The sequence below is a fragment of the Megalops cyprinoides genome, chromosome 3, assembly GCF_013368585.1.
Source record: "Megalops cyprinoides isolate fMegCyp1 chromosome 3, fMegCyp1.pri, whole genome shotgun sequence".
NCBI classification, from domain to species: domain Eukaryota; kingdom Metazoa; phylum Chordata; class Actinopteri; order Elopiformes; family Megalopidae; genus Megalops; species Megalops cyprinoides.
Window position 1 is genome coordinate 7,222,727 of NC_050585.1, and position 27,243 is coordinate 7,249,969.

General features: G+C 39.4%; 2 protein-coding genes across 2 annotated transcripts; one reads left to right on the forward strand and one right to left on the reverse strand.

Annotated features, from left to right (window-relative positions):
* Positions 1 to 4,580: 4,580 nt before the first annotated feature.
* On the reverse strand, positions 4,581 to 10,016 carry klhl35 (kelch-like family member 35). The gene is made up of 6 exons (XM_036525480.1): positions 9,166 to 10,016; positions 8,140 to 8,324; positions 6,876 to 6,994; positions 6,567 to 6,755; positions 5,413 to 5,601; positions 4,581 to 5,143 (listed from the first exon to the last, which is right to left on the reverse strand). The coding sequence occupies exons 1-6, from the start codon at positions 10,014 to 10,016 to the stop codon at positions 4,949 to 4,951; spliced, it is 1,728 nt and encodes a 575-aa protein (XP_036381373.1). The 3' UTR covers positions 4,581 to 4,948.
* Positions 10,017 to 16,143: 6,127 nt separating this feature from the next.
* lrrc32 (leucine rich repeat containing 32) lies at positions 16,144 to 24,231 on the forward strand. Its single transcript, XM_036525479.1, has 3 exons — positions 16,144 to 16,226; positions 17,700 to 17,790; positions 19,948 to 24,231. Exons 2-3 carry the CDS (start codon positions 17,704 to 17,706, stop codon positions 21,868 to 21,870), a joined length of 2,010 nt encoding a protein of 669 aa, XP_036381372.1. The 5' UTR covers positions 16,144 to 16,226; positions 17,700 to 17,703; the 3' UTR covers positions 21,871 to 24,231.
* Positions 24,232 to 27,243: the final 3,012 nt, after the last annotated feature.

Sequence of the window (27,243 nt, forward strand, 5' to 3'; positions counted from 1 at the left end):
ATGGAAGTACTATTTTGCAAGTCCCATTATGCCTTTCAAGAGGGTAGTAGGAGAAAAGATGACCTATCCTAGAAGTTCAGAAAGATGCCAGCAGAACCAAATGGTAACTGCTTTTGCTGTCACGCCTGGTGTGCAAGTGTGAATGGGGAATAAGCAAGTTCCATATACTGGTTTAGCAGAATTTGCTGAAATGAGTGAGGGATTGCCTGAAAACCATTCTTGAATTTAATTAAAAGTCTATCATGCAAAGCTAAATGTTAGCATCACCATATAATGCCTTATAAGCAGTATAAAGTACTGTTTTTAAAAATCCCCATGTGTAGTTTTTGCAGGGTTTTTGCCAAGGTCACAGAGATCAGTGCACAGAGTAAAAGGTTTAGCAGATATTGATACTTGTTTGTACACACATTTAAAATGTTTAATCACCTTACGCATGCATTGAAAATACTGTCTGCTATAGCTCTGTGAAATAGGAATTGCTCTTAACACATGGATCTTGCAATCTACTTTGACCTCTGCCACATCCCGAAAATACACAGTCCATTGGATTGGTAGGCCCGAGACTCAGCGTTCACTGATATCTATGAATAAGGCGTTTACAATTGATTGAAAGACAAAGTGAAGTACAATTTAGGAACATGTCATTAGCAGTGGTTGAGCATTTTTAGGACAATCTCAGTTCTGTGGAACTCCTTTCATTTTGTTGTAAAGGGTTCTCTGGAAACGCCTTATCTGCTTCCAGTGATACGCTTCTGCTTTCAGAAAACAGTGGCTGCATGCCAATAAACACCGCACGCAAGCAAAAACAATGGTCTGCATAGTAAGAGCTGGGGTAGAAGAAACTACCAAGGGTAGACCTTCTTTCATGTCCTTACCAAGAACAGAAAAAGGCTGTGTTTTGCATGAAGCTGAAGATGAAATGTTATTTATTGAATTTCAGCAGTGATACCTGATTGAGGATACTTTGGCATTGTGTTGGTAGGGGAAAAAGGCTTAGGGGATTATCATAAATAATAGCCTTTGACTACATTGTCTCTCAGAGAAATGTTTAATGATTTTTTTTTTTTTGAGAATTCCCCTTTCATGTAATGTTGCTATTGGTGATTGAGCTATACTTCTTTCAGTAAGTGCTGCTGACCACAAGCATGAGGTGTATGCAATGCAATTCAATTTGAACAAAATTATGGCATCTTTACAAACTGGTCTTAACCTTTTATTGTATTTTACTCATTTCTATTTTATTCTTTTGTTTTTTTTTTATTGATACAATTGCCTCTGTATATTAAAGGACACACAGCCTTTTCTATAATGCTCTGCCTACAAGAGAGGTCTGGGTAGGTTTCTATGATTTGATATATTTTTGACTTTCATCATGATTGCCTTGAACTCTAAACAAACCTTTTTAACACATTCTTCATTGAATCTCCTGAGCTGGGAACAAAAGAAAGGTTTGTTTCTTCAAAATTTGGTCTTCAGACTCATTATGATGCCTACCAGTGATCTATGCTATTTTGACTTTGACTTTGACTCAGACCAGTCACAATCAGCCATCAGTACTGACATCGATGCCTTGCTTTTATCATGAGTGTAGCTGAAAAGTTACTCAGCTATTACAATTTCAGAGTAAAAAACAGTTTGCAACTGGAATGCACCAAATCCAGTAATTAATCTATTGTTGATTGCATGGGTTTTCAGACTAATAAAAACAATCACACACTATCACTGTCATATTGATTGTTGGTAACCATTTGATAATGATGATGTTTGTTAAGCTGCAGCAGTGAGGTGTAGTGGTAATGAATAGGGCTTGTAACCAAAAGATTGCCAGTTCGATTCCCTACTAGGGCACTGCCATTGTACCCTTTGGCAAGGTGCTTAATCCAAAAATCCAAAAAATTGTGCTAGTAAATATCCAGCTGCACAAATGGAAAATATGTAAAACTAAAACCTATGTAAAATGCTCTGGATAAAAGTGTCTGCTAAATGACAACAATGTAATATATGTAGGCATGTTACTTGCAGTTGCTAAAATGATCTTTGTTGATTGCTGATTAACAATAGGAACATTCATTTAGCCGTTGAAGAGGACATGCTCTGATGGAGGTCATTCATTTGAAACAAATCCAGTAAGATGCAGAAGTCCTTTTGATAAAAAGAAAACTCCCCTTTTCCCAACAGGAGTTACAAAAAACATGAACAGGAAATATTTTCCATCTGCTGACAATGAGAAGTCAAGCTCCCTTGGGAGTTTACTTTAATGGCAGTGCCCCTCTGAATGCCATATCAAGGTCACCAGGGAGATACAGGCATGTGAGTGACATCTACCCCCACCACCTTATTGCATGCCCTTATTCATAATCACATGTGGGTCAGTTCTCTAGAAATATAACTGACAACACAGGTAGTCCTTTTGACCCTTGGAAAGACACAAGCTCAAGTGTACACAACACAGCTCAAGTCAAGATTTTGGGTCTTCATACTACATTTTTGATCTGTGTCACATTTCCCTGAGATGTGACCATTCACTGATAGGGACACACTTCACACTTCACAAACTTCACACAGGAGATATTAAAAACATTTTTAAAATGAGAGACAAATCTTTATTGCAATCTTAGAGTAAAATCAACAGGCATGTAAGCCCAATGGTTGAAAACGATCTCATGTCTCAACTATTTGCATATACAAAGTCAACAATACAATTGCTACATAGCATCTAAACTTCAGCAGAACTGGTTGACAAACGGTTTTTTAAAGGTATGTTACTGTAGGCTTGTACTGCACTTTGTGAGTGGTGTCAGGTCATGATGAATAAAACATATTTAACCATTTGTAACAAAACCAATACAAAGTCCTGACAGCATTTTGTTATAAGGCAATACAGATGTCATCTTATTTTTTTCTAAGTTATCTGAAACCATCATACAAAAATACTGCTAATAAAAGCATATTACACAGAAGTGCCTTCATTTATATATTAAAAACAAATACAGAGCAGCATTCTAAGTAGTTGAGTATATATTAAAAAAACTAATGTTCACAATCTTTTTTCCACATTGGAGGGATTTCCAGTATATATATGTATATATCAGACTGTCAGAATATCAGTACAGGTGCATCACACCTATTAAGGTAGAGGTTACAGAGGTTATCAAAACAAAAATTATACATTTTGAAGATCTGTCAAAATGCAAATTGTCAAAATCCATCATGACACCTTAATTTCACAGCTATCAAAACACACTTGACACACAATTTTAAAGCAAACAATTTTAAAATGAGTACTTCAAAAAGTTAAAAATGTCAAAAAAGTTCAGATATTCAGAATATGTTATTTGTAATGGTTCCCTTTTTGTATGAATTAACTAGAATACAGTTCATACAAAGTGGCATTTGTCTTAAAAAGTGAGACACAGGGCTTGCATCCGTTCACCCCAAAGATTTTGACCATCATTAGCAGTTATTTATTTTCTGTTACTATTAATGGAGTACATTATCAAGGAGGTGAGAAGAATTCCCATTCATTTCACATCTCAACTCTGTTTTCTATTCAGACACTAAGTCCGTAGGTAAGTGATAAAGTAAGTTCAGTGGTGCAAGATTAAATCGTTCACTAAAATGCACATAAAGTCACAGTTTTGGAGTGAATTTAACTTTGAAAGATCTTCACAAATAAACCTGAAGTATAGGTTAGTTTTGGCAGAGAGACTGAATTTTTTTCATTCCCCAGGTACCTCACTCTCCAATTACAGGAGATAGGACTTAATGACACAGTGCGCTGAGACTCAAGTATCAGTTTGTTACATTTCATGAACAAGCACTACAAGCCATCCACAGTGGAATGTAAGTGATCTCTGGAAAGCAGATATTAACAGTGAATACACTGGACAACAGCAATTCTAAAGAAATGCCGCACAAGAATAACAGGAATGTCGCCATTTGCCACAGTTTGTCATTTCTTGGTTTAAGATTTTTACAGTGCTCTTAATAATGACATTTTCATGACATGTGTTAATTTGATTTTAACATTTGGTCTGAAGGAAGTGTTAAAGAATTGATAAATGATGAAAGCTTTAGAGAACTGACAGTTGCTTTGCTTTCAGCTTTGCTGATCTGACTGGTTTTGTAGGAAACTTGTCAAAGTTAATATCCCACATCAATCTTTTTAGTGCAGACTCCAGGCAGAAGGGAGTCCTCCACATAATTCATTCTTCATCAAGTTCTCTAGTAAATCATATGTGGACCCATGCACAGAGAAATCTTACACAGGACACAGTCATTGTGGGTTTTATGCAGCTGTGCTAGAGGGTTACAACTGGTAAAACAACCCAATACACTCAGAACAATAGCAAGGTGTAGTCTTTTGTGTGATACCTTTCTTGGCCAGATTCATCCACTGATTTTTATACAATTAATACTATATTTTTATTTGGAAAAAATCTAATATTGATTGTTAAAAGTCTTTAATATTAAGTATTCCATATTCGACTTGTTGCAATATCTCATATTCCAGCACACAAGCAATGTAGCAGGTAATTGAAAGTTTAAGTGAGTTATGTGAGTATTTCAGTAATGTGGCAAATGACATGTAGAACATGCTGGGAACACGTGTCATATGACATGTGTCATAAAATAACTTGATGAATGTATGTATAACTTGAGTAATGTAATAAATTTAGGCCTGTGTGCCTAAATGAATAGGTAGGCATTTAACATATGCAGGACACACCTGTTTGCCTCTTACCTCAATGAATGGGTTGCTATTTAAAGTTTGCAGGACACACGTGTGCAGGGGTGATTTTTCAGAAGCGATGGGGGGCAAGGATCCACTTGCGTCTTTAAGTTTTAGTGTAGGGGACAACTGAACAGCTCTCCCAGCAGTGAGCCTGCAGGAAGGGCCTGGAACAGCTAGTGGAAAGACAGGCGCGCTCACAGGCCTGGTTTGGGGTCAGGGCTTGTGCGGGAGCCGCTGAGTGATGGTGACGCAGCCGTGGTAGCTGACGCTGCGTGACATGGGCGGCTCCTCCGTCAGCTCCCCGCTCTCCGGGCTGAAGACCAGCACCCTGTCAGTGCCACAGCCGCACTCGTCTCGCCCTCCCAGCATGTAGATCTTGCCACCGCACACAGTGAAGCCGCAGCTCTCCTGATGGGCGGAGGTGAAGCCAATTGCACTGGTTACCACCATCTACACACATCGCCATTACATGCAACAGTGTGCTGTTGCCTGAGAGATCAATGACATAATATGTCTCTCTCTCTCTCTCTCTCTCTCTCTCTCTCTCTCTCTCTCCCCCTCTCTCTCTCTCTCTCTCTCTCCCCCTCTCTCTCTCTCATATATTTATATGTCCGTATATGTACAACAAATACTAGAACACTATCAGAACACTTTGGCATCACTGGCAAGCAACTTACCACTTTCACAGGCAAGTCTGCAACTTTACTCCAGGTGTCTGTTTTTGGACAGTAACTGTAGATCTTGTCCAACAGGCCGCCCATCACATATATGGTGTTGTTGAGTGATGTGGCATTAATGCACCTTTGAGCAAAAGGGCTGGAAGCCACATAGCTCCACTGGTCCTCTGTGGGATCATAGCACTGCACCTACAACAGGCAGGGGGATAAAGCTTGTCAGGTATGATTAACTCAGACCTAAAGTATGTGTTTACAAAACCAACGTGAAGGAATTTTTTCCAGATAAGTGACACGTGTGCCAATCTGTTTTTCATGCAAATCTTCTGTCGATCATACTGTATGTAGCTCCTTCCTTGACTTGATAGTGCAAGCCTTTTTCCGCACAATGGAATGCAGCTTGTTAGCGTACGACAGTCCCACAAAGAACGGTTTCTTTTTTTCACTGCGGTCGTGCACTTGTATCTGATTCTCTTGCACTCTTTTCTTGAATTTATGAGTGACATACTTCAAATGTAAGCATGCGGTGAACAAAAGCATCTGAACCGCTTCTGTTGTTCAGATATCAACCTGAAACTCAAATGAGGCAAGAAGTAACTGAACGATTCATAAAACAGATATCTGAGAGAATGTTGTGCAGTGTTATTATGAGTTCATGTTTAGAAAGTACATGGACTCATCAAGCTTGAATTTGCATTCAGTTTGCTAGCAGGACTGTTACTATGTCTGCTTGAGCGCTTTCTGACTGCTGATTAGGATGAATAGATTATTTACATTTTGGTTACTACAAGTAATCTGCAACTGGTAAGTGTGTTTTATATATTGTATTTTTCACGTGGTAACTTGTATTTAAAATTGTATCAAAAACAATAATGATGCCTAAATACATAAATACTACTGACAGTTATGCGGTTTGCCAAATTATCAGCTCAGAATGCACATACAGTTTACTGTAATATAAAGGAATTAATCATTTTTGCAAGATGAAATGAATGGTATGTGTTTTTGATTTTTGCATTTGAATACCCAACACATTTAAGGCTGTAATTGCATTTTACATCATGTGGATGGCTCAGCTAAACAGAGTCTTGATTAGATTATAAATATCAATATGTGTAGCCGAGACAACAGTGAAGATACTGAGAAGAATGGCTCACCTTGTTTGTATTGGTGTCCTCACTTATTGCCCCTCCAATTGCATACAGCTTCCCAGCACAGCCCACCAATGCAGCAGAGCTCACAGGCAGGAGCAGAGGAGCCACGGCCTCCCACTCATTATCATAGGAGCTGTAGCACTCCACGCTGGACAGCCTCTCCTGGCCATTGTAACCACCCACTACATACAGCTGCAACCACAGACAGGCCTGTTCAGTACTCAGACACACTGAACCAAAACAGAAAAGCAAGTATAATCCCTTGCCTCTATGACTTGAAAAATGTCAAGGAGTTTGTTTATTTTTTTTTACCTTCCCTTGGAGGGCAGCCATCTTGTGTCGCCACCTGCCCTTGTTCAAACAGGCAACACGGACCCAGTGGTCCAGCTGTGACATGTATCTCCAAACATCTGAGCTGTTAAGCTGACCTCCTGAAAGAGGAAAGCTTTGATCAGCACAGATTCTCACATTAAGACTATACCCAATCAACAACAATACTCTCTATTCTAAACTCTGAATATTGAAATTACATTACGTTAAGTTTCACATTTTTGTTATTTTTGAACATTTTTTAATTGGGCGTCATTCAGCCTGCTCTGTTCTGCTAAAAATAATCAAGTATTGTGACTCGCATAATTACGGAAACTGAACTACTTTGGTAACAATCTCAGTCAAAGTAACACAGGGGTTATCTGATCTGCTCCAATTTGCTCCAAACACAAACAAAACCATGATTCAAGTTTAGAGGAACTCTGAAATGGTATCAGTTCCTTGGAATAAAATGTTTAACACATGTCTGAAGTTTCCTTCCTGATGCTTTAAGAGGTATTTGCCTTAATTGCACTGTTTATTTCATTAGCAGACAGCCTTAATTTGCCATGTTATGTATTTATAAATATTCTGTTTATACAGCAGGATGTTTAAAAAGGCCATAAAGGTAAATTTACAGTGTTTCAGTCCTTAAATCATTTCTAACGGCATGCCGTTATTGGTTTCGTGGGCATAATGGCATAAAATTAGATTTTGCCTAGTTTTTTTAGCGTAATTACTATAACTCTAAGCTTCCTATAAGCTGTTCTACCACTTCCTGGATATTTTTTTCAACATATATTTTTCTATATTCTTAAGAAATTTATTAAGCAGAACCTTTACCCTTCATCCAGATGGTAAATGCCTACAGCTTAATTTGTTTTATGCCTTTACTCCATACATCTTGTCTTATTTCTGTAATTCCATTGTATAATGTAATTACAGAAAGTAATGAATGTGCATGAATGAATATGCATTGCATATAATGGAGATCTAAAGGTGGCATTATTATTTCGCATTTATTTTTGGCTTACTATTTCAGCATTAAATCTGAGTTCATATTCTATCTGTCACTGTGTTATGTGTTTTACAGTGGATAAGGATAAGCATGTTTCACTTCTTTTACGATTAGCCTACCACTTTCTGAAGCTGATGCATCTATATTAATGTATGTATTAACATCACATGCTGTGAGTGGAAAAGACTGCCACCTAAATGACATGACAATAACTAGGGAAAAGATTAAAGGCAATTACATATCAAGTACCTGACACATAGATGTCATTCTGAAACTGGCAGGCTGCAAACTCAGACTTGGAGTATCCCGGGATAGAAGCAGCTGCAACCCACTCTTTGGTCTGAGGGATGAACTTCTCGGTGAAGGACAACCTGGAGTATCCTTTCATGTCACAGCCGCCAATCACCACGATCACCTCCATTCTCCCCGATGACCTGGTCAAAGACAAAAGCCGGGGTAAGTGCGACTGCCGCGGTTCAGCAGCACCAAAATCCATCACCCAGAACTGAGCTGCACCCTGTCAGTTGCACCCTGTGTAACTAAGGGTGGTGTTTCAGCACAGCAGTTCAGCTAGTGTCTTCAGTTGATTGAAGGCTGTGGTACCCTACAATGCCATTTTATTTTGTTGTCTATGAAATGATAAAAAGCAAACAAAATAAGATCCAGTTTTCACTGGAATTTACAGCCAGAACACTATTTTCCTTTTGATCTTTGGGAGATGAGTGACAATCCCAGAGCACCCAGTAATCAGCCGTCAGAAATGTGAAGTTTAAAAAAACTATGTTATGCTGCAGCTAAATGCATAAACACACAAAATGAAACACCATGGTAATTCTGATGAAAACAACTAAAAATATTTTTGAAATAGAATAGAATTAAAATCAATGAATAAGTTTTTGGCTTTTGTATTTTGAATACCTACATAAATTTGTTTTTGAATGCAGTAAAATAAAATCCATACTCTTTTGTCAAAAGCAATATTTTAATATTTTGGATCTGAACTTGAGTAAAGGAAAAAAAAAAACATTTTTACTTTTGTACTTAAAGCATGTTTTTATTTTTTAAGTGGCTGCAATGATGTATTTCAAAACTGGCCTTGTGAGGAAGATTGTGTTGAAACATGTTTGAATTGCTGTTATTTTTCTCTCTTGCAATTCCTTTAAGCTCTTGGAAGGCACAATGAGCATGGATTTAGAGGGTGCATTAAGTGTTTGCAAGACAGACCTGAAACACCTAGCAGATAGTGGAGTCTCTGCACTGTGGAAGCCACTGTACCTTCTGGGCTGCGTCCGTGCAGAGTTGACTTCTTTCCCGAAGGCATGGTACTTCCTGACCTCCTGCAGCAGGGGCCGGCACTCAGCGCAATCCTGGACAAGATTGTCGGCCTCAACGGTGTTGACAAAAAAGACGGGGTCCACTAGGGGCAAGCGCAGCAGCCCCAGCAGGGCCTTCAGCGCGGCCCTCCTGCCGCTGGGGTCGTGGTGCACCCACTTGAGCACGGCCTCCACCAGCACCTCCTCGCGGTTGACCCGGAGCTGCTCACAGGACAGCAGCTCCATGATGCGCTCCTTGGACAGGCTGAGGAACTCCTCGTGCTTGTAGACCTCCACAAAGTCCTGGTAGAGCAGCCTCTGGCACTGCTCGGCCAGCGGGTGGATGAAGTAGGAGCTGGCGAAGTCCATGATGCCCAGGCAGTTGGAGTGGTCCACCCGGCTCTCCAGGAACCGGACACAGGCCTTGCTCAGCACGGTCACGCCCAGCAGGTCGGCGGCGGTGAAGACGCTCTCCACGTTCCCCTCGTCCACGTCCACCCTGCCCTCGTACATGAAGTTGAGCACGTTCTCCATGGCGGCGGCCGAGACGCCCTGGATCCTCACCAGGCGCTGCTGGCTCTCGCGCATGGGGCTGTGGAACATGGTGCGGAAGTAGGGGCTGCTGGCGCTGAGCGCAGCACGGTGGCAGGGGAACTCGCTCCCGTCCACCTGCAGCACCACGTCCGTGAAGATGCCGCTCCGCCGGTACGAGTTGAGAACCTGCAGGATGTGCATGGCGTAGCAGGAGCCCGAGCAGAACTCCATCTCCTTCCTCTGACCGGGCTGGTTATCACTGGCACTCCCAAAACCCATCCTGAAACAGATCTGTACAACAGCAAAAAGGGAGGGGGGAGAGTGTCAGCATTTACGAAGCAAACTTATCGAAAGGCACATCATTTTGGGTCACATAAAAAAATGACATAAGTCCTTGTATTAGCCTAGGATTGCATCAAGTAGTGGTAACAGTGGCACCACAATAGTACAAATACTACAAGTATGCATTGAAAAAATTACACAAAGAAAATTGCATACAACAATTCAGAAATCATCATCGTATTACAACTGAGATCATATTGCTTTTTCAGTAAATACAGTGTTATATTAGCTCCGCATCCCGTTTCCACTGATGAAACCAGTATGCTTGACATTATATATTCAAATGTGTTGTATGCCAGAAACTGAGATAACAAAGAATCCCAGGAGTCAAGAAAAAGGGGACCCTTTTACTAAAATGTGCCTCTTCTGCATAAACAGAACAGTACAGTTTAGGACATATTATCCTTGAAAATACATAATAAATACAAACATGCTCGTTTTGCAGCGTACACAATGAAATTAGATCTATCTGAGCGGCAGCTGCGCTTCATGCCATTTGATCGAAGGACGCCAGACAGAGCAAAGCGCAGGATGAGTGATGACTAGTACTAAAAAGCTAATCTATTGTTTCAGTATAGAATATTGCATGCATCATCTTCTGGTCACTGTTGTTCAAAACCAACATACGCTTATCTTATTAAGTGTGTATTTGGATTTGCAAGAAAAATTACAGCAAAGGTGTAATAATAATAATAATAATAAACACTGTTTCCATAATTTCTCTTTGTTCAAATGGCCAATGCGATAAATGAGCTAATCGGGTGGCATACATAGAAATGTCCACTTACATTTGTAAAGCAAAGAAACCTACGCCAGGTACAACAAACCTTGCACATGCTGCACAAAAGACCGGCGTTTTAAATTATATCTAATAAGCGAATTTTAAAACATAAATGTCATGCAATCCTTTCTCCAGGTAATAAGGGACAGAAACTTACCTTGAAAAAAGGTTCTGATGATTCAGACCTAGCACAGCGGTAGGTCAGTACCCCTGAAAAGCGTTGAACTATTGAGTAATTTGTCGGCTACTGTAATCAGAGGCAGCTCATGAATGATAGTGACAGGTTATGATGCTCTTTTATGAGGCAAGGACGCAGACGACTCCAACCTGACGGTTCGCGTGTTTTCTTCCGTTTCTAATTCTGCCGTTGCGGGGTGGGCGGGGCGACTCCGAAATAATTACTGTTTGCCTATCCATCTGTCGAAGACAAAGAGCAGTGCGTCAGTGTACCACTCTGTGTCCTCTTTCGCTTTCATTGAGTTAACAGGGGTCGTATCCCCTTAACCGAACTCGCGTTAAACTTTGTGTAAACACTACGCTTAGTATGCATGTTTGATACTGTCCATGAAACACATTAATTTGTCAAAAGCCATTCGTGAAACTACAACTTTACAATCTTGACATGCGCCGCACGGTGTCCCATATGTGCAATATTAGCATGTTAATGCTAAGCATGCTAATTTAAGCAAACGTCATTTTTGTACATTTCCTGTAATCCCGGTATTCTTCATATTGTGCAAGTAACATCGAAAATCATTTTATTTGTTAGTCAAACCACAAAGGTTTTTACAGTACCCGTATAACCTTTCCCAAAAAAGCACAAACTGAAAAAATGAAAAAGCCCCCTCTGCTGTCACCATTTGTTACAGCACCCCATTCAAAGAAACGGCAGAAGATGTGCGGAATGTAAAGTACCAAAAAATAAGTAAAATAAAATAAAATAATTTAAAATCACATTTTGTTCCTCCACGTAGTCTAAATGTGAAATAAGTTAAAGTATAATATTCTCACATATGAATTTCAAATATATAGAGGATATGGGTGCATTATTTAGATTTTTGTGGAAGTTAAGGTTATGGACTAGATTTTCACCACCAAAAATATGTGATTTTAAGTAAACATAAATTAAATCTTATATTGTAGTGCCAACAAGAATATATATCATAATTTATAATCATTTCTAATTTATCTTAATCTGTAGATAATCTGTATTTAAATTACGTTTACATCTTACATTTGACTTTCAAAAATCAATTCTTAATATAAAAATAAACATTTAAATAAAATCTGGGTTTTAGAATGAAATGTTCTGCAGAAAAAAGGTGTAGGTGTCTGTCTGTCTGTCTGTCTGTCTCTCTCTCTCTCTCTCTCTCACACACACACACACACACACACACACACACACACACACACACGGTGTGCAATCAAACATCAAAATGTGACTAAGCCATAAAATCAGTGATTCTGAACAATTTTCATACCTTCATACATATATAACCTTTTTTGAATGACTACACAGCTTAAATAATTAAGGAAAATGTAAGGAAACCAATCAGAGGTTTTCCAACACCACTGAAAATCCCATCCTTCCCATATTTTTAGATTATTCATAAATGGAATGTATGCATTTAACCAATTGAGTTTTTTTTCTTTTCACCTACAATAATTTTAGATGAAACGGAGCTTTCTGTAGGGTCAAGGCTGTTGTGAAGTGAATCACGGAAAAGCCTCTCAAAAAATCTCAAGCAAAAATATTTCTGCCAATTAAAATGATTATAAAAGACCATAAAAGACCAGATGCTGGCTGGACCACAGGCTGGACTTAAACAACTACTTCTGATTGTCTCTGGCAAAAAATAAGCTGAAAGTATACAATACATATTATCAAAACAAAAAAAATATACATAACATGACCTTATTAGAAACAAGAGCTTAGTATATAAATTAATTAATAAATAAACAGCAATTCTGGGTTTTAAAATTTAACATTTATTTCCTAAATGTTCATTTTTCCACACAAGGATTTAATTTACATGTTTTTCAACCATCTCACCTACACACCAAAAGCTGGAGCTCATCATATTAAGCATGCACATAGGAAGCCACACTGTTGTGTACTATCAATACAAAGACCCTGCTACAATGCTGATCTTCACCTTTTGTCAGGTTAGCTTGCTTCTACCTGACTGTTGATCAAAATTTCAAAAGATGTGACAAACTGAAACTAACAATTAACCGTGGTTTTCAGTTTGACTGTGGAGTGATGGCGCTTTCTTTTGAAGATACTCATGATGTGCATTAATGTCATTATACTATTACCACTCAATTTTGCCATTGCTGATAAGAAACGAAAAGAGCTGTAAGGACCTGCAACTGTAAGGGACGGTTTTCTGGATAATTGCTTTCCCTTTCAGATGCACAAAAATGCATCCTGCTTACCTAAAGATTCTTGACTTATTCACATTTAAGGACATGTGTTTCAATTGTGTGCCAATGAGGGCCTGTTATATATGTTATATATGATGCTTTGGAATTTGCAGTTGCTGACCATTTCAATGCTTTACTTTCATAAGCAGCCTTCATTTGGAAAAAAAAAAGCCACACGTTGTTTCATGAGTCACTCGCCATAACTCCTGAGACAAGATGATTGTGCTCCCATTTCATTGTAGCCGATAGTTTAAGAGGATGTTAAGAAAATACAAAACATGTCCTCATCAACAAAATTAAGGATGTAATTTACAATGGCATGGATGGCCATGGTGAATCTGTGATACATTTTCTAGCATTGTAAATCACATACTCTTTCCCTACGTATCTACTCCTGCCATAATCATTCATTTATTAGAAACTGACAAACATATTTGAGGCATATGTTAATTTATAATTATAAATTGTATTTTTATTTTCTATTAATTATTTATTTTGAAATCCATATTAGATATAGATTTTAATGACATCTTTAGACATTTTTTTAGATAGTTGTATATGTTGACATTTGTCATTGCAAACTGAAAATATGTATTCTGAAGACATATTTAATGTGGCTTTTAAATTTTAGAAGAAAGCTATTGAAGTCTTTTATGTAGTCCCATATGAATCATAAATCTATGAAAGAAATATTTTCACAATCGATGTTGCAAAAAAAGATTTCCAAAATAACTTACAACACAATGCACAACAGGAAGAAATCTGGATGTGAAACAAACCACAAGTTGTTTCCTGGAATCAGTAATGACTCAGTGGCAACTTCTAGGGTAAGACATGTTCATATATGTTTGTGTATATGATCACCACTATTTCAAAAAACAAAACTCCGCCAGTTTTCCACTTAATTCCAGTTTCAGTGGGGCTACTTATTTATTGTCCTCCCATGTCATTGTTGTCCAGAGGTTAAGAAGAAAATAACAGAATATTATGGACAAAGTATTACCCACAGATAATATAACTTTTAAATATATTTGTATTTATTATATGTTGTATTTATCTTTATTCATGCATCAAAAAATTGACAAAATACTGAAGTTATTAATAATAGCTACTAAGATTACTCAAATTAAATATAGTTTGTGAAATAATGTAACAATTATAATTCAGTTCGAAGTTTAGTGCTTAGTGCCTTTTGGAACTTTGGTCAATTTAGTCCCTGTTAAGCCTTCCAGTCTTGCATTCTCATTTGCGACCGTCTTTACGCTACCACTCTACTGAACACCTTTTGAGTTAAACGTCAGGAACAGATGTAGGCCTATGTGTTCAATGTGAAGGTTCGTTGTCAATTGAACTTCATTGTCATTGTCATAAACCCTTCTTCCCATTCCAGAATTTCCAGAAACCTGCATGACATGTACATGTACCAATTCAGGTAAACGTGAGCCTTTTCGATGTCCACGAGAGGGAGACATTGACAAATCTATTAAAACTATTCCGCTCTTGACATCCCCCGGCCGCACATGGTCTTTGCTGAACCTTGCATGGACTATGGATTTTTATTTCAGCTGCATTTTAACATAAGGCGTTGACAACCGAGTATGTATCATTTTTATAGTAAGATTTTGACCTCAGTTTTGAAAACTAGTTATGAACATTCAATTTACGAACACAAATACACAATTTAAATAGACCGTGTATTCGTTCTGAGAACTCGTACACAATACATTTATTTCACCCAATCCATGTGACGAATCCACATGTCAAATGTAATTAACTACCGTAGTTGTTAAGCAATACTTAATAAACCGTTTTCTGTTTTTTTTTTTTTTTTTTTTTTTTTGCGTTGTGTTGTTTTAAGGAAATTTGTTTCAGGATTAGCACCCTCTGGCACGCAATTATCTTAACATGATAATACTAAGAACAAAACCTCTTGACTCGACAGATTTTTCATGAGAAGAAAACCCAAACGACAAAGCCGTCCCATTAGATGGGAGCTGGGAGTCCCTGTTTATGGGATATCACTCAGAGAAACGGGAATCCCCGTATTCATACAGTAGTCTATATCTTGCCCTTGTTTCTGCTGGAAGAACAATCGTGGACTTCATTGCGACGCGCTGTTCGGAGTCGTTCTGAACTTAACATCACACTACCAGAAACCGGCGAGGTGGAGGAGTAACTTTGATGTCTGCCACAGGTATGCAGTTTTCATCTACAGCAAGTGGTGTTTCGTTTATTGTTGTGCTTAACTGATACAGACAGACAGATTGTTTTCTTGATACAAATTTGAGACTGGAGTACAGATTGTGCATGAAATGCATGAGATCTGTAAATGTGATTAATTTTTAGCGGCCCTTTGTGGGCAGCAGCAGGAGCGGACACTATCTGTGCATACCTGAAAAAGAGCAGTAATTTTTCCCGGGAGAAGGGAGTGCAAAGTGTGATTTTTTTTAAGCATGTGATTGATAGAGTGACAAAGACGTCGCATGCTGAAATAATTGACTGTGTTCAAATGTGACTTTAAAAAGTGAATGTGTCTCCATGTTGAGATGTTCTCCAAAAATCAATAAGTTAATAAAGGAAGAAAGTAAGTTCTACCTTCCTTACACTTACACAGTAGCTGCCATAGTATACCCACCATACAAATGTTTGAAGTTTGCCACTTTACTGAGAGTTAATAAGCATTAGGACCCTGCTTCCACACGTGTTCACAGATGAGAGAGAGAGAGAACTTCCCAATCCCAAATAAGGAATCCCCCTCCCACAAAAAAAGGAAAAAACAACAATGATGCAGGATATTCCCACAGGATGTGTTAGCTGGCGGCGGGAGCTGAGAGGTTCAAGACAGAGTCAGCTGTACTTCTGTCAGGGAGGATGTGCAAGTGCTGCGGCAGCAACATGACCAGCTCAGTCCGCAGGGGAAAGTAACACTCACAAGAGAGGTAAGCTCAGAGTGCAGGACTCAAGTAGGGAGCGGGACCGGGGGAGTTTGTTGATTCTTATTTATTTTGGATTAAGAGAGGCTTTGGGTGAAGGCATTGCAACAGCATGTGGCAGAGAGGCAGGACAGCGTGTCAAGTGTGGACCTGGCTTGGGAAGGCTTTAGAGAATGGGAGAATGATGCTGCAGTGGAAGTTGTGTGCCAGTGAGACATGGACAGAGATGGACAAGGAGTGACGGAGAGATGTGAGAGGCAAGACTAACAGTTTACTCTGGTGTAAAAGCTGGTTACTGACATCAGTATGGTGAAGTGTGAAGGCATAACACATGATAAGCAACATACAGGTTAATTCTTCTTCATATTCAGGAAAGACAATAAAGTTACTGTTCTCAAATGATTCTTCTGTTAGTTTTCAGTTATTTGCTGTTTACCTGCTACATTGTCCCAGCCGTATGCATACGACTTGGTAAAAGTTCTTTTCGAAGTACTGTTTTTAATATTTACCTTGTTATTGTCAGTGTTCTCTTTTTCTTTATATTCCCTCCACTTCATTTTACAAGAATTTGTATTCATGTTTTATATAAAGAAATATACATGAAATCCCTCTCGCTGAAAAGAAGAAAATAGGAAATTGCTAATGGCAAATGGCAGATGTAATGGCAAAAATGTGTTACGAAACTTCAGAACTTACCTCAAAAATTGCTGCATCTGTTTTATTCATACCTAGACATGTGGTTTTCTTCGAGCCATGTTTTTTTCTTTTAATGAAGTCATGAGTGTACACTATCATCTGTATTTATCATTGTCTTTGTTCATATTGCAAGGATTAACCTTTTAGATCTCTGCTTGAGTCTGGTCTGTGGGCGTTTCCTTTTACGTCATATCAGCAGAATAAAAACAGTCATGAGAGGAAACATAACACTAAATATATTGTACCTGATCAGTGTGTAATAATGCAAAATGGTGTTGAGTAGCATGAATGCATAACATTGTATGCATGGGTTTGCATGGTATGTAGCGTATGTGTGACATTACATGTCCACAGTATTATGTAATTGTTATTTGTAGTCGGCGTCACTAGGGGGGTGGGTGGGGAGCGGGGGCTTTACTGATCACATCTCAAGATTCTAGTAGCATCTGCCTGTTAAAGAGAGCCTCTTAAACTACAATTGATATAATATTTCAGCAGCTCCATTCAGGAATATTCCAGGCTGTTGAGGTTTAAGGGTATTCTTATAAAACAAACCCTCACCCCAAGTGTTAGGATGAGCAGCTTGACGCGATATGTGTGGAGAGTGATTGAATAATGAACAATGTTATACTGTGTTTCAGGAGGAAAAAATGCAGAGTCATAGGTCAGGCTGCCCCATTGTGCTAGCTACTTCCCTGTGAGTTCGTGTGACTGAAACGATGTGCCTCTTGTCTACCGCGGTTTTTCTCATGTGTCTCTCCACTCTTGCTTTTCTCCCTTTAGCGCAATGGGGTCCTACCTCTGGTTCATCCTGGCCTTTATGAATGAAGTGACAGCGACCTTCCGTCCACGCCAGCTCTCCCCCTGCCAAGTGGTAAGTGATCCGCGTTCTACCTAGGGCCAGTTCTGGCAGCTGCCTGCAAGCGTAGCGGCACGTCTCAGCCAAGGGGATGATAAGGTGTTACTAACCAAGTGGGAATTAGAGGAACTGATTTTTGTTGGTTTTATTTGTAGGTATATCTGTGTTCTGCTTTGTAAGAAAGGTCATTGAGGTCTGTAAAATCAGTGTTGCCATGGAAAAGCAGGGTGGGCAATGTGACTTGTCTCAAACTTACAAGTGTGTCAAATGTAAGCATCATTCATGTATGTATGAAATGTATCTTCTTAATATTAAAATGACCTCAAGGGGGTCTCGTTAGCTTAATGAACAACTATATAGTTACGATTCCACTTGATATTATTGTGTCTCTTTTTTCCAAACGATTACATCTGTTGTGCATTTTATTATTATGCTTAGATCAGCTACATTCACACTTAATACTTGGACATAATTGGAAAAATAGTAAATAGTTTTTTTCTGGAGTTAAACACTTTTTATTTCTTAAACAATCTAAAAAATAAAAACCTGAAACAGATACAATCACTGAGATTTTATTCCTGGCATGCTCTTTTTCAAGATATTTTTGTAAATAGCCAGAAAATATCTCAATATCATCTGTTCCAAGCTGAAATATATCAAAAAAACGGCTATCTCAGCAGTCATGCTAGCATTCCTTTGCGAGTGTAATTCAGAACTTCACTGTTGCTCACTACAGGAAAACATATGGCATATATTGCAGCCTTTCAAGTCTGTATAATTTGGAGATGAACTGGTGGTCTGATCTGGAGGTTTGTGGTTGAATTTGCAAGTTGTGACATTTCATGTTGACTTCATGTAGAATTCTGTCTTAAGAGTGACAGTGCTTTAAAAAAGAATGTGCTGGCACTGACCTGAGGGATACTGTACTGCACAGTAACCTTGGCTGACTTGCCGAGCCTCTGGCTGGCTCAAGCCAGAACCAGGTGATGATGAATGCGCACCAGCAACCCAGCCACAGCTCCAGCTCCGTATTTGGATGGAGAGGCTCAGTGTCTGAAGCCAAATGGATTGTACTAAAGGCAAAGCCAAGGGCTGCTCTCCAGACAGGAATGCTCCCCACTTTCATGTATTAATCTGGAACCGACTTTACAAAGTACCCTTTGTAACTGGAAAAGACAAGAGCATAGCCATGTTATTTGTGTGCAGCTGTGGTGTTTTTCGTCTTTGGAATGCTGAGAAAACATTCTCTGCAATGTGGAGAATAGAAACAGGAAAACGATGTTAACAAAACAAAGCATAAAATTTCAACAGGTCTGATTTAAAGAATGAAATACATAGCAGACAGCAAAGGAGTATTAGTCATCTGGCCAGTTGTGGACTAGGCAGGAAATCATCTTTGAAAGTTGGGCCAGTTCTCCCTTGTGAGTGTATATAAAACAAAAAGGAGGATCTTCATTTTTACTGAATGTCAAAAATCTGTCAAGATAGAATGAATAGAACATTAAAAAGCTCTATGTTAATTTCCAGTGACAGAGTAGTGTTTCATCTCCTTTTTTCTTAAATTTATGTATTTTTGAGAGGTAATCATTTGCCAGAAAAAAATGTCTTACTGAGTTTTTTCAGAGTATCTTCATTGTTAAATATGTATTTTTTATATCATTTATTGTTTGTTTTGCATGTTAGTTGTCCTTTTCAGGACATATAAATTAAAGTATAAATGGATGTAAGAAATAATTAATTTGGGGCAGAAACAGAAAAGGTACTCAAGAGGCTAAGGAATGCTTGCTGTTGTTTTCAAAACCACAAATATGTCAAAACTATGAATTCCACTTTTGAGTGAGTGCATGTTTGTGTTTGTATTTTATGGGTTTAACTTAGAGTACACAACAAGACAGTATGGCTTCAGCATGAGTCACAGTTAAAAAATGATAGAAAAAAGGCTTTGCATAGCACCTTTTATCCAGTTCTTGAGGAGAAATTGGGTTAATGATTGCATTTGCTTTATGCATGGAAAATAATACATATAGTAAGCCTAAGAGATCTCCCCTTCCCTGCCAACAACATGAATACAATTGATAATGAAACCATTCTCAGCATCAGCTACAGCAGTTTCCTTAAAAGGGTGAAGTAAGTGAGTCAAGATATTTGACTTGTTTTTTACTTTGTCCACAGGTCAATATGGACGTATACTGCAATGATTTGAACCTTAGAACCATCCCAGAAGAGCTGCCCCCTAACATTTATACACTGGACCTCTCTCGGAACCTCCTCCAGAATCTCACGCAGGAACTCTTAGCCTTCTACACCACCATTCACCACCTCAACCTCCACTCCAATAAGATCCAGTTCATTCAGCCTGGGCTTTTCAAAGACATGACTAATCTGCAGGAGCTGGATCTCTCCAAGAACTATCTAGATATTTTTGCTGTGTCAAAAACCGAGGTCGGCCCTCTTTCAACTGTGAAAAAGCTAAGTCTCTCAGGCAACGGCTTGTACACAGGCATGACAGACTACTTTCTGAGGGATGCCCCATCTCTTTTGAACCTCTCCTTAGATGGCAATAGCATTACCAAAATTGGCAAAGAAACCTTTTCTGGTTCATTGGCTTTGAGAAACATCGATCTCCACAACAATGTCATTCTGGAGATTGAGGAAGGGGCATTTGAGTCATTGCTGGATCTATCCGAACTTGATTTGTCCATGAACTCCATCACCTGCATCACTGACTTTAATCTCTCTCAACTGAAGCTGCTGAACCTCAGTAAAAATAGCTTGGAGTCATTCCAGACCACAGACTCTGACCTTGAGTTTGAGCTCTTGTACCTTGACCTTAGAGAAAACAAAATCCACTACTTTCCCATCCTCCCTAGAAAGAACAGGCTAATCTATCTGGACCTATCCAGAAACCGAATGAGAAGTGTTAACACCACAGGCCTTTCAGAGGATCTGGAGTATATTAGTGAGGGCAGATTCACAACCCACGCCTTGTCTGCTGGTAAAACCAACCGCAATGACTTCTCTAGGCTCCTGTACTTAGACATGAGTTACAATCAAATTAAAAGCATACCAGCTTCATTCTTAAGAGGCTTGGGATCTATTGAGGTGCTCAACCTCAGCAACAATTGCCTGGAGGCATTCTCTGTGGACCACAGTGGTCCTCTGAATACCTTGAAAACTCTCGATCTGAGCTTCAATGTCCTGCAGAACCTCTCCTTCGGAGAGAACACCCTCCAGACACTGGAGGAGCTATATCTGAATGGAAATATTCTGGGCACCATCGACCCACTCACCTTCTACAGGCTGCCTAGGATCAGAGACCTTCACCTGCAGCAGAACTTTTTGAGTGTGTGCGGGTCACACCATAGGCTCCCTCAGAGGGGCCACCGTTCACAGGCAAGTGACTGTGTCTTCCTCTCCTCCATACCCACACTGCACTACTTGTACCTGTCCAGGAACAGCCTGGACTCTGTGCCACAGAATGCATTCCGTGGGAGTCCGCTGTTGGTGCTGGACCTGTCTGAGAACCCTGGCTTGGACATTCACCAGAATGCCTTTTCAGGCCTGGAATCATCCCTGACTCATTTGTCACTGAAGGAGAATGATCTTGGGGTGCTGAAAACTGATCTGTCCGTCCTGAGTAGTCTGAAGAATGTGGACCTGTCCATGAACAGGTTAACCACCCTCCCCTTGTGGAACAAGGAAACGGTCATTGAGTCCCTAAACCTGCAGAACAACAGCCTGGTTACGCTGGAGTACAGCACGGTGCTGGTGCTGGAGAAAACACTCAAGACCCTTTACCTGGGCTCCAACCCTCTCAGCTGCTGCGGCAACCTGAGGTTTCTCCGCATGGTCCAGAAGTCCTCCGTGGACATCCCGGACATCGCCTCGGTGACGTGCCAGTACACTCAGGACTCCGAGCATAAGGAGATCAGCATCATGAGTGTGGAGCAGGAACACTGTGATACCATAGATAAAAAGAGCTTGGGCATCATCGTCATCATAATTACAGCTCTGGTACTGATCGGGGTCCTCACTCTCCTCTCTAAAATGTGCCACCCCAGGAGACGCAGGCTGAGGCGTAGCTTTAAGGCCTGAAAGATGGACAGTGAACTAAGCAATAAATAAATACGGCTGCTGATGGTGTTCATGTCTAGACAAAATTATGCGGGGAATAGAAGACATTGTGGCGTGACCTCAGTCTACGAAAGCAAGAAGTATTTCTCTTCCTTGTTTTTCTTAAACTTCTCAGCACAGGTTATTGTGATTTTTAATAGCAGAAAAACTAAATTAATAGTTTTCATCAATTCAGTTATATGGTAAATACAATAGATTTGATCAGAGTGATTTGCACAGCAAAGCATATGTACACAACTCCTTATTAAATTAGTGGGGAGGGTGTGACTTTGTCCAGCAAATTGATTTGTCCTGTGGTACAAGTAGTCATGATTTTTGGTTGACAAAAATGGAAGGTTATATTTTTGATTGCACAGGGTCCTTCAGCTAGAATGCATTACTGTAAGTAAGGCCTTTTTATAGACATGTTTTGTACTCTTTTATGGAAAAGTAATAGTTTGCACTTTAATGACTTTAGACATGGGGCTACATTTACAACATAAAAATGTGTGCATTTTGAATTTTTTTATGTAACGATATACATAGAATGGTCCAAGAAGTACCAGTGATGATGCACAATGCACAAATTAATAAGTTCTCATAGGACATCAGAATTTATACTGCCCTTTTTACTGGCGGTGTTCTCCAAAGAAGCAATTATAATGATGAAAGAAAATACACAATTACTCCTTGTCACAGTCTACAGATTTTCTATTTGAAGGACGCATAGTACAATCAAGTTTTAAAGTGTTGAAATGATCACCAAGTTTTCTCTACCTTTCTGTATGTGTGATGTGTAATATTTTTGTATTGTTTTATTAAGGGGAGGTGTGTTTTGTGGGGAAAGTGTGTTCAGGCCAAAAAAGGGTTGAGCCAATATTCTCCAGAGGAAGCCTTACTGTCAGAACACCTGCAGAAAAAATGTTGCCTGTTTATACAGCTTGCTGGGTACTGCAGATACCTTTCCTGTTTTTGACAGAGCATTAGGAGCTCATTTACCTAAAGCCTGAGCAACCTTATCGTGTGCAATTTTAAAATGTGCATTCCAGGAATGTGGTTTTCTGAACGTGGATGCACATCAGCCTTTCCCATACCTTTTCTCTGCTCCTTTACATGGAACGATTGTTGGGGCAAGTCACGGGTTTGACTCCATTAAATCGTCCAGTGGATCCAAAAGCTTAAACAGAGCAGAAAAAAGTCAATTTATTCCAAAGCGAGAGACATTTAATTCTATTTAAGCAGAGCCTTAATTCCTAATTCTTATGCTGTGTCGGGAGGAATCATGGGACATGGTGGAAGGAACAACCATTTACTTTGTGCTGATTTGCCAAGAAGTCCAATGGGATTCACTGCTAGTCATCCCTTCAGTGAACCATTGCCAGACCTAAGTCTTTAATTGCATATGAGGTTTCCATTTGTACCACATGATCGACGTGCTATCAATCAAAACTACGCAATCACAGACAAACAAAACAACATTATTTAAAAGAAAGGAAAGCTTTGTCCTTTCATGCACAGGTCAGGTTGTTGCATTTATCCCCTCCCACACTCTCCACCTGTTAGGGATATGCATGCAAGATTAATCAATGACACTAAAGCAGCATTAAACTGGATTCCTCAGATCCTGCACAGAAATTAAAATCCAACACCTGTTTGAACAGGAGTCTTGTCCTGAAGCTGACAAAGTTTTATCCGGATTCTCACAGTGAAGAGTAATTATGACTCGCTATGTTAATAAGATTCTGTAAATTATGTATTTATGTTTTTTTTCCTGCTTAAAGGAATATTGCTATACATGTACAAGTCTCATATGACAAATATATTCCAAGTCAGTATTACCATATGTTGGGCGATTTTTAAGTGTAATGCTACATGCAGGAAGCATGCCCTTCCTTGCTGAATCTTTTGTCTAAAGTGTTACTCCATTCAGATTGTCTCTGACCACCAAATGGAAAGAGGAAACCCCCTGCAGAAGGAAGTATTTTCTTTCCTTATGCATATTTATAGATATTTATTTCAGAACCAATTTACACTAGAAGAATAGCTGGTCTGTCCTATCACCTTCACATCTCACTGACTCATGGTCACTGCTTTTGAATGACTGCCTTCTTCTGCTTTTCCAGCCCACTGAACCTTCTCACCTGAAACCAAAACTAAACCTAGTTACAAAAGGTCACTCTGTAGAGATAAACAGATAGAGTCTTTTCATAGTGGTCCATTCTAGGATGATAACCAAGTTGACTTTATTTGTGGACCAGTATCATTTGTGTCAGTTTATACGCGTCTAACCTGTTACAAAGTGTATGAAGGAAAATGTTACAGTGAACTGTTTTTCTGTGTAGTTGAAGCCAAATATATATTTGAACTACTGTATAAATATATTTATATGTTTTTGTAATTTCTGAAGTAAATTATCTTCCAAACTCAACTCTCGCCTGTTTCTATATTGGATTTGTGGAAACATTGACTTATGGAAAAATTTCAAATACTACATTAAGTTTCATTCTGAATATACTGCCCTTGATTGTATTTCTGAGTTTGGTGTGTCTCTGGGAAGATGCTTAATAACAGAATCCCAGCAACTAACTGCTGCCAGGAAATGGTTCCCTGGTGATCTGGCCTGCCGTGGCTTCCAAATCAGCCCAGCTTGTTTTCCCCAGGCGTTGACTGTGCCTTGCACACGTACAAGGCACAGCTCTCAATAAACGGCCTGCCTCTATTTTTATAACCAAAAGGATGAGATATGCCGGGCTGGCAGAGATACAGCAATACCCCTCTGACTACAGAAAACAGGATGCAGGCCCACGGGAAAGACTTCTGAACGCATAAATATAACTGTTAAGTCATTGGTTGCGTGCTGACATGAGAGACAAAGATGACCGTGGCTGCACATTTCCTACAAAACTCCTTCATTTGTCTTCTGTTTTGAAAAGTTATAATTATAAGGAGAATAGAGGGCATTGTGTTGCACCCTCAGTCCACAGCAGAAATCATTCCTCTTCCTTGTTTGGCAATTTTTAATTTTTCAGTACAGATTATTGTGATTTTTAATAGCAGCAAAACTAAATTAATAGTTTTTATCAATTCAGTTATACAGTAGGTACAATAGATTTGATCAGACTTTCTGCTAAACATATAGAATGATTTGCACATCATAGCATATGGACACCATTCCTTATTAACTTAGCCCAGTGGGAATGGTGTGACTTTGTCCAGCAAACAGAATTTCAGGTCTGGCTGGAGAGACAAAGATGATTATGACTGTATGTTTCCAACAGTACTCTTTCATTTGTCTTCTGTCTTGAGTAGTTATAATTCATTTGATTAGTTACATGTTTTGGAAATACAAAATTCTGCACGTCTGGTGGCATGTTCTGTTCTGTCTCATCAGAAAGACAGCAATTATGAAAAAAGTAGAGACAACCATGTGTGAAAATGTGCCATTGTCTTGGACAACGGGAAAAACAATAGCTGTGTTCATGCCTGTTACACGCAAAGGTATCTTCAAAGCAACATGATCTCTGCATTCATGAAACCCAAATGAACACCCTTCAAAAACTAGATAAACCTCCCTGGGGTTTCTCAGAGAACACAAGCGACTATTTATTATATGTGCTTTGAAGGATTGGGACCAAAATATCAGCAATCCTTTGTTAGACTCTGGGTGGTTATGTTTGACACTTCTAAAAATCCATTCATAAATTCATTTCAAACATGTTGTCATTGAACAATTACATTCTTTCTCTGAGGTTTTGTGGTTGTGGGGCGAAGAGTGAGGATTATTACTTATCATCCAAATTTTGAAACAATAGAGATCATTCTTTGACTACACCTGGTTCACTTCATTCTACATTGCGCCTAAATCGCTGAGTCATCTGCCATTCCTACAGAATAAAAATTGCCCTCCATGTGGCAAAATTGTAAATGCATAACAGAAACACTACTAATGATAAACAGTGTTTCATCAAATTCAGTTGAACCCTGGCAGAATCTAGTGACTAATACAAACCAATCTTTTTCCAAAACTGACAGTATTGCAGCCATGGACACTAAGTAAAGCCTCCCCTGAGTGCATCTAAGTGAACATTCCTTATGGCTCACTATATGACCAAAAATGGAATTATTGGTATGGTTCATGTAGCAATCCTCATCACGTAAGGAGGGAATATTTTCAGTCCCATTATTCAGCCTGGACCAATTCCAGGAGTCTCATGCAAGAGCAGGGCTACGTTTACAGGCCAGCCTGAGAGGCTGAGAGGCCCAGGGAGACTCAGACTCATGGCCTAATTGCGGCTCTTTCAGATTTGCACTGCATGATTCACAGTTGCTCTGTGAGCAGGGAGGCTCTGAAGATGTTTACTGTCCAAGGAGGCGGTGGGCAGAGGAGCTGAGAAAAGAGGCGTGTTTGATGCTTGGAGGAAATGCCTGCATGTCTGTGTCACGGACAAAGTTAAAACCTTACTGACCCCCGCAAAACCCGACTCATATTAGTAATGGAGTTTAATCAAAACAACAAGACCACACAAAAAGATTATGATACTTTCTGAGCAAAAACCAGGGTTTACAATGAAGTTTGGGGAAAGCCAATCACTTTGTGTATGTGTGTGTGTGTGTGTGTGTGTGTGTGTGTGTGTGTGTGTGTGTGCGCGCGTGTGTGTGCCTGTGTGTCTGTGTGTCTGTGTTTGTGTGTGTAAAGGTGGGTTAATATATCTTTTCATAGGAAGAACATGTAGTTGGGCTCATTTCATTTGCATTTTAGGTGTGTCCCATCAAGATCTCTAAACATCTGGTTCCCAAAGGATTATGTTCTTTGAGATGTATTGCTGGGCTAAAAAATGTTGCATGTGGTTTTAAAAAGGGATGAATGAGAGTTTGTTAAATCCTGGTTATGAGACAGCTAATTAATTTGGAAAACACAAAAGTTTCTATCTTTAATGTACAGGCACTTTGTTATACACAATGCAAATACCATGACCTTGTGGTCTTTGGTCTTCCCACTGCAACATAAACAAATGGTGGTGAGGAAACACTACTATTACCACAGCACAAGGTGGTCAGGACACATGACAGCACAATGACAGCTCTAAGTCTATGGCTGTCGAATTTTGAATACATAGCATTCATACAACAAAACATTTATTTCAGGACTTTGGAACAAACAAAGATAATTTACATCCTCCCTGTCAGCATCAGAGTCATGAACAATCTGATAAGCAGGAGTTTCAAGAATTTTTTCAGACTACAGTTTATTTGTGTATCTGACAGCATCTGAAAAATAGGAAGCGAGGCTGCTGTCCACCCAAACTCTGATGCCCAATTCCCTTAGCTGTCTGGCTGCTAGACTACACCATGCCA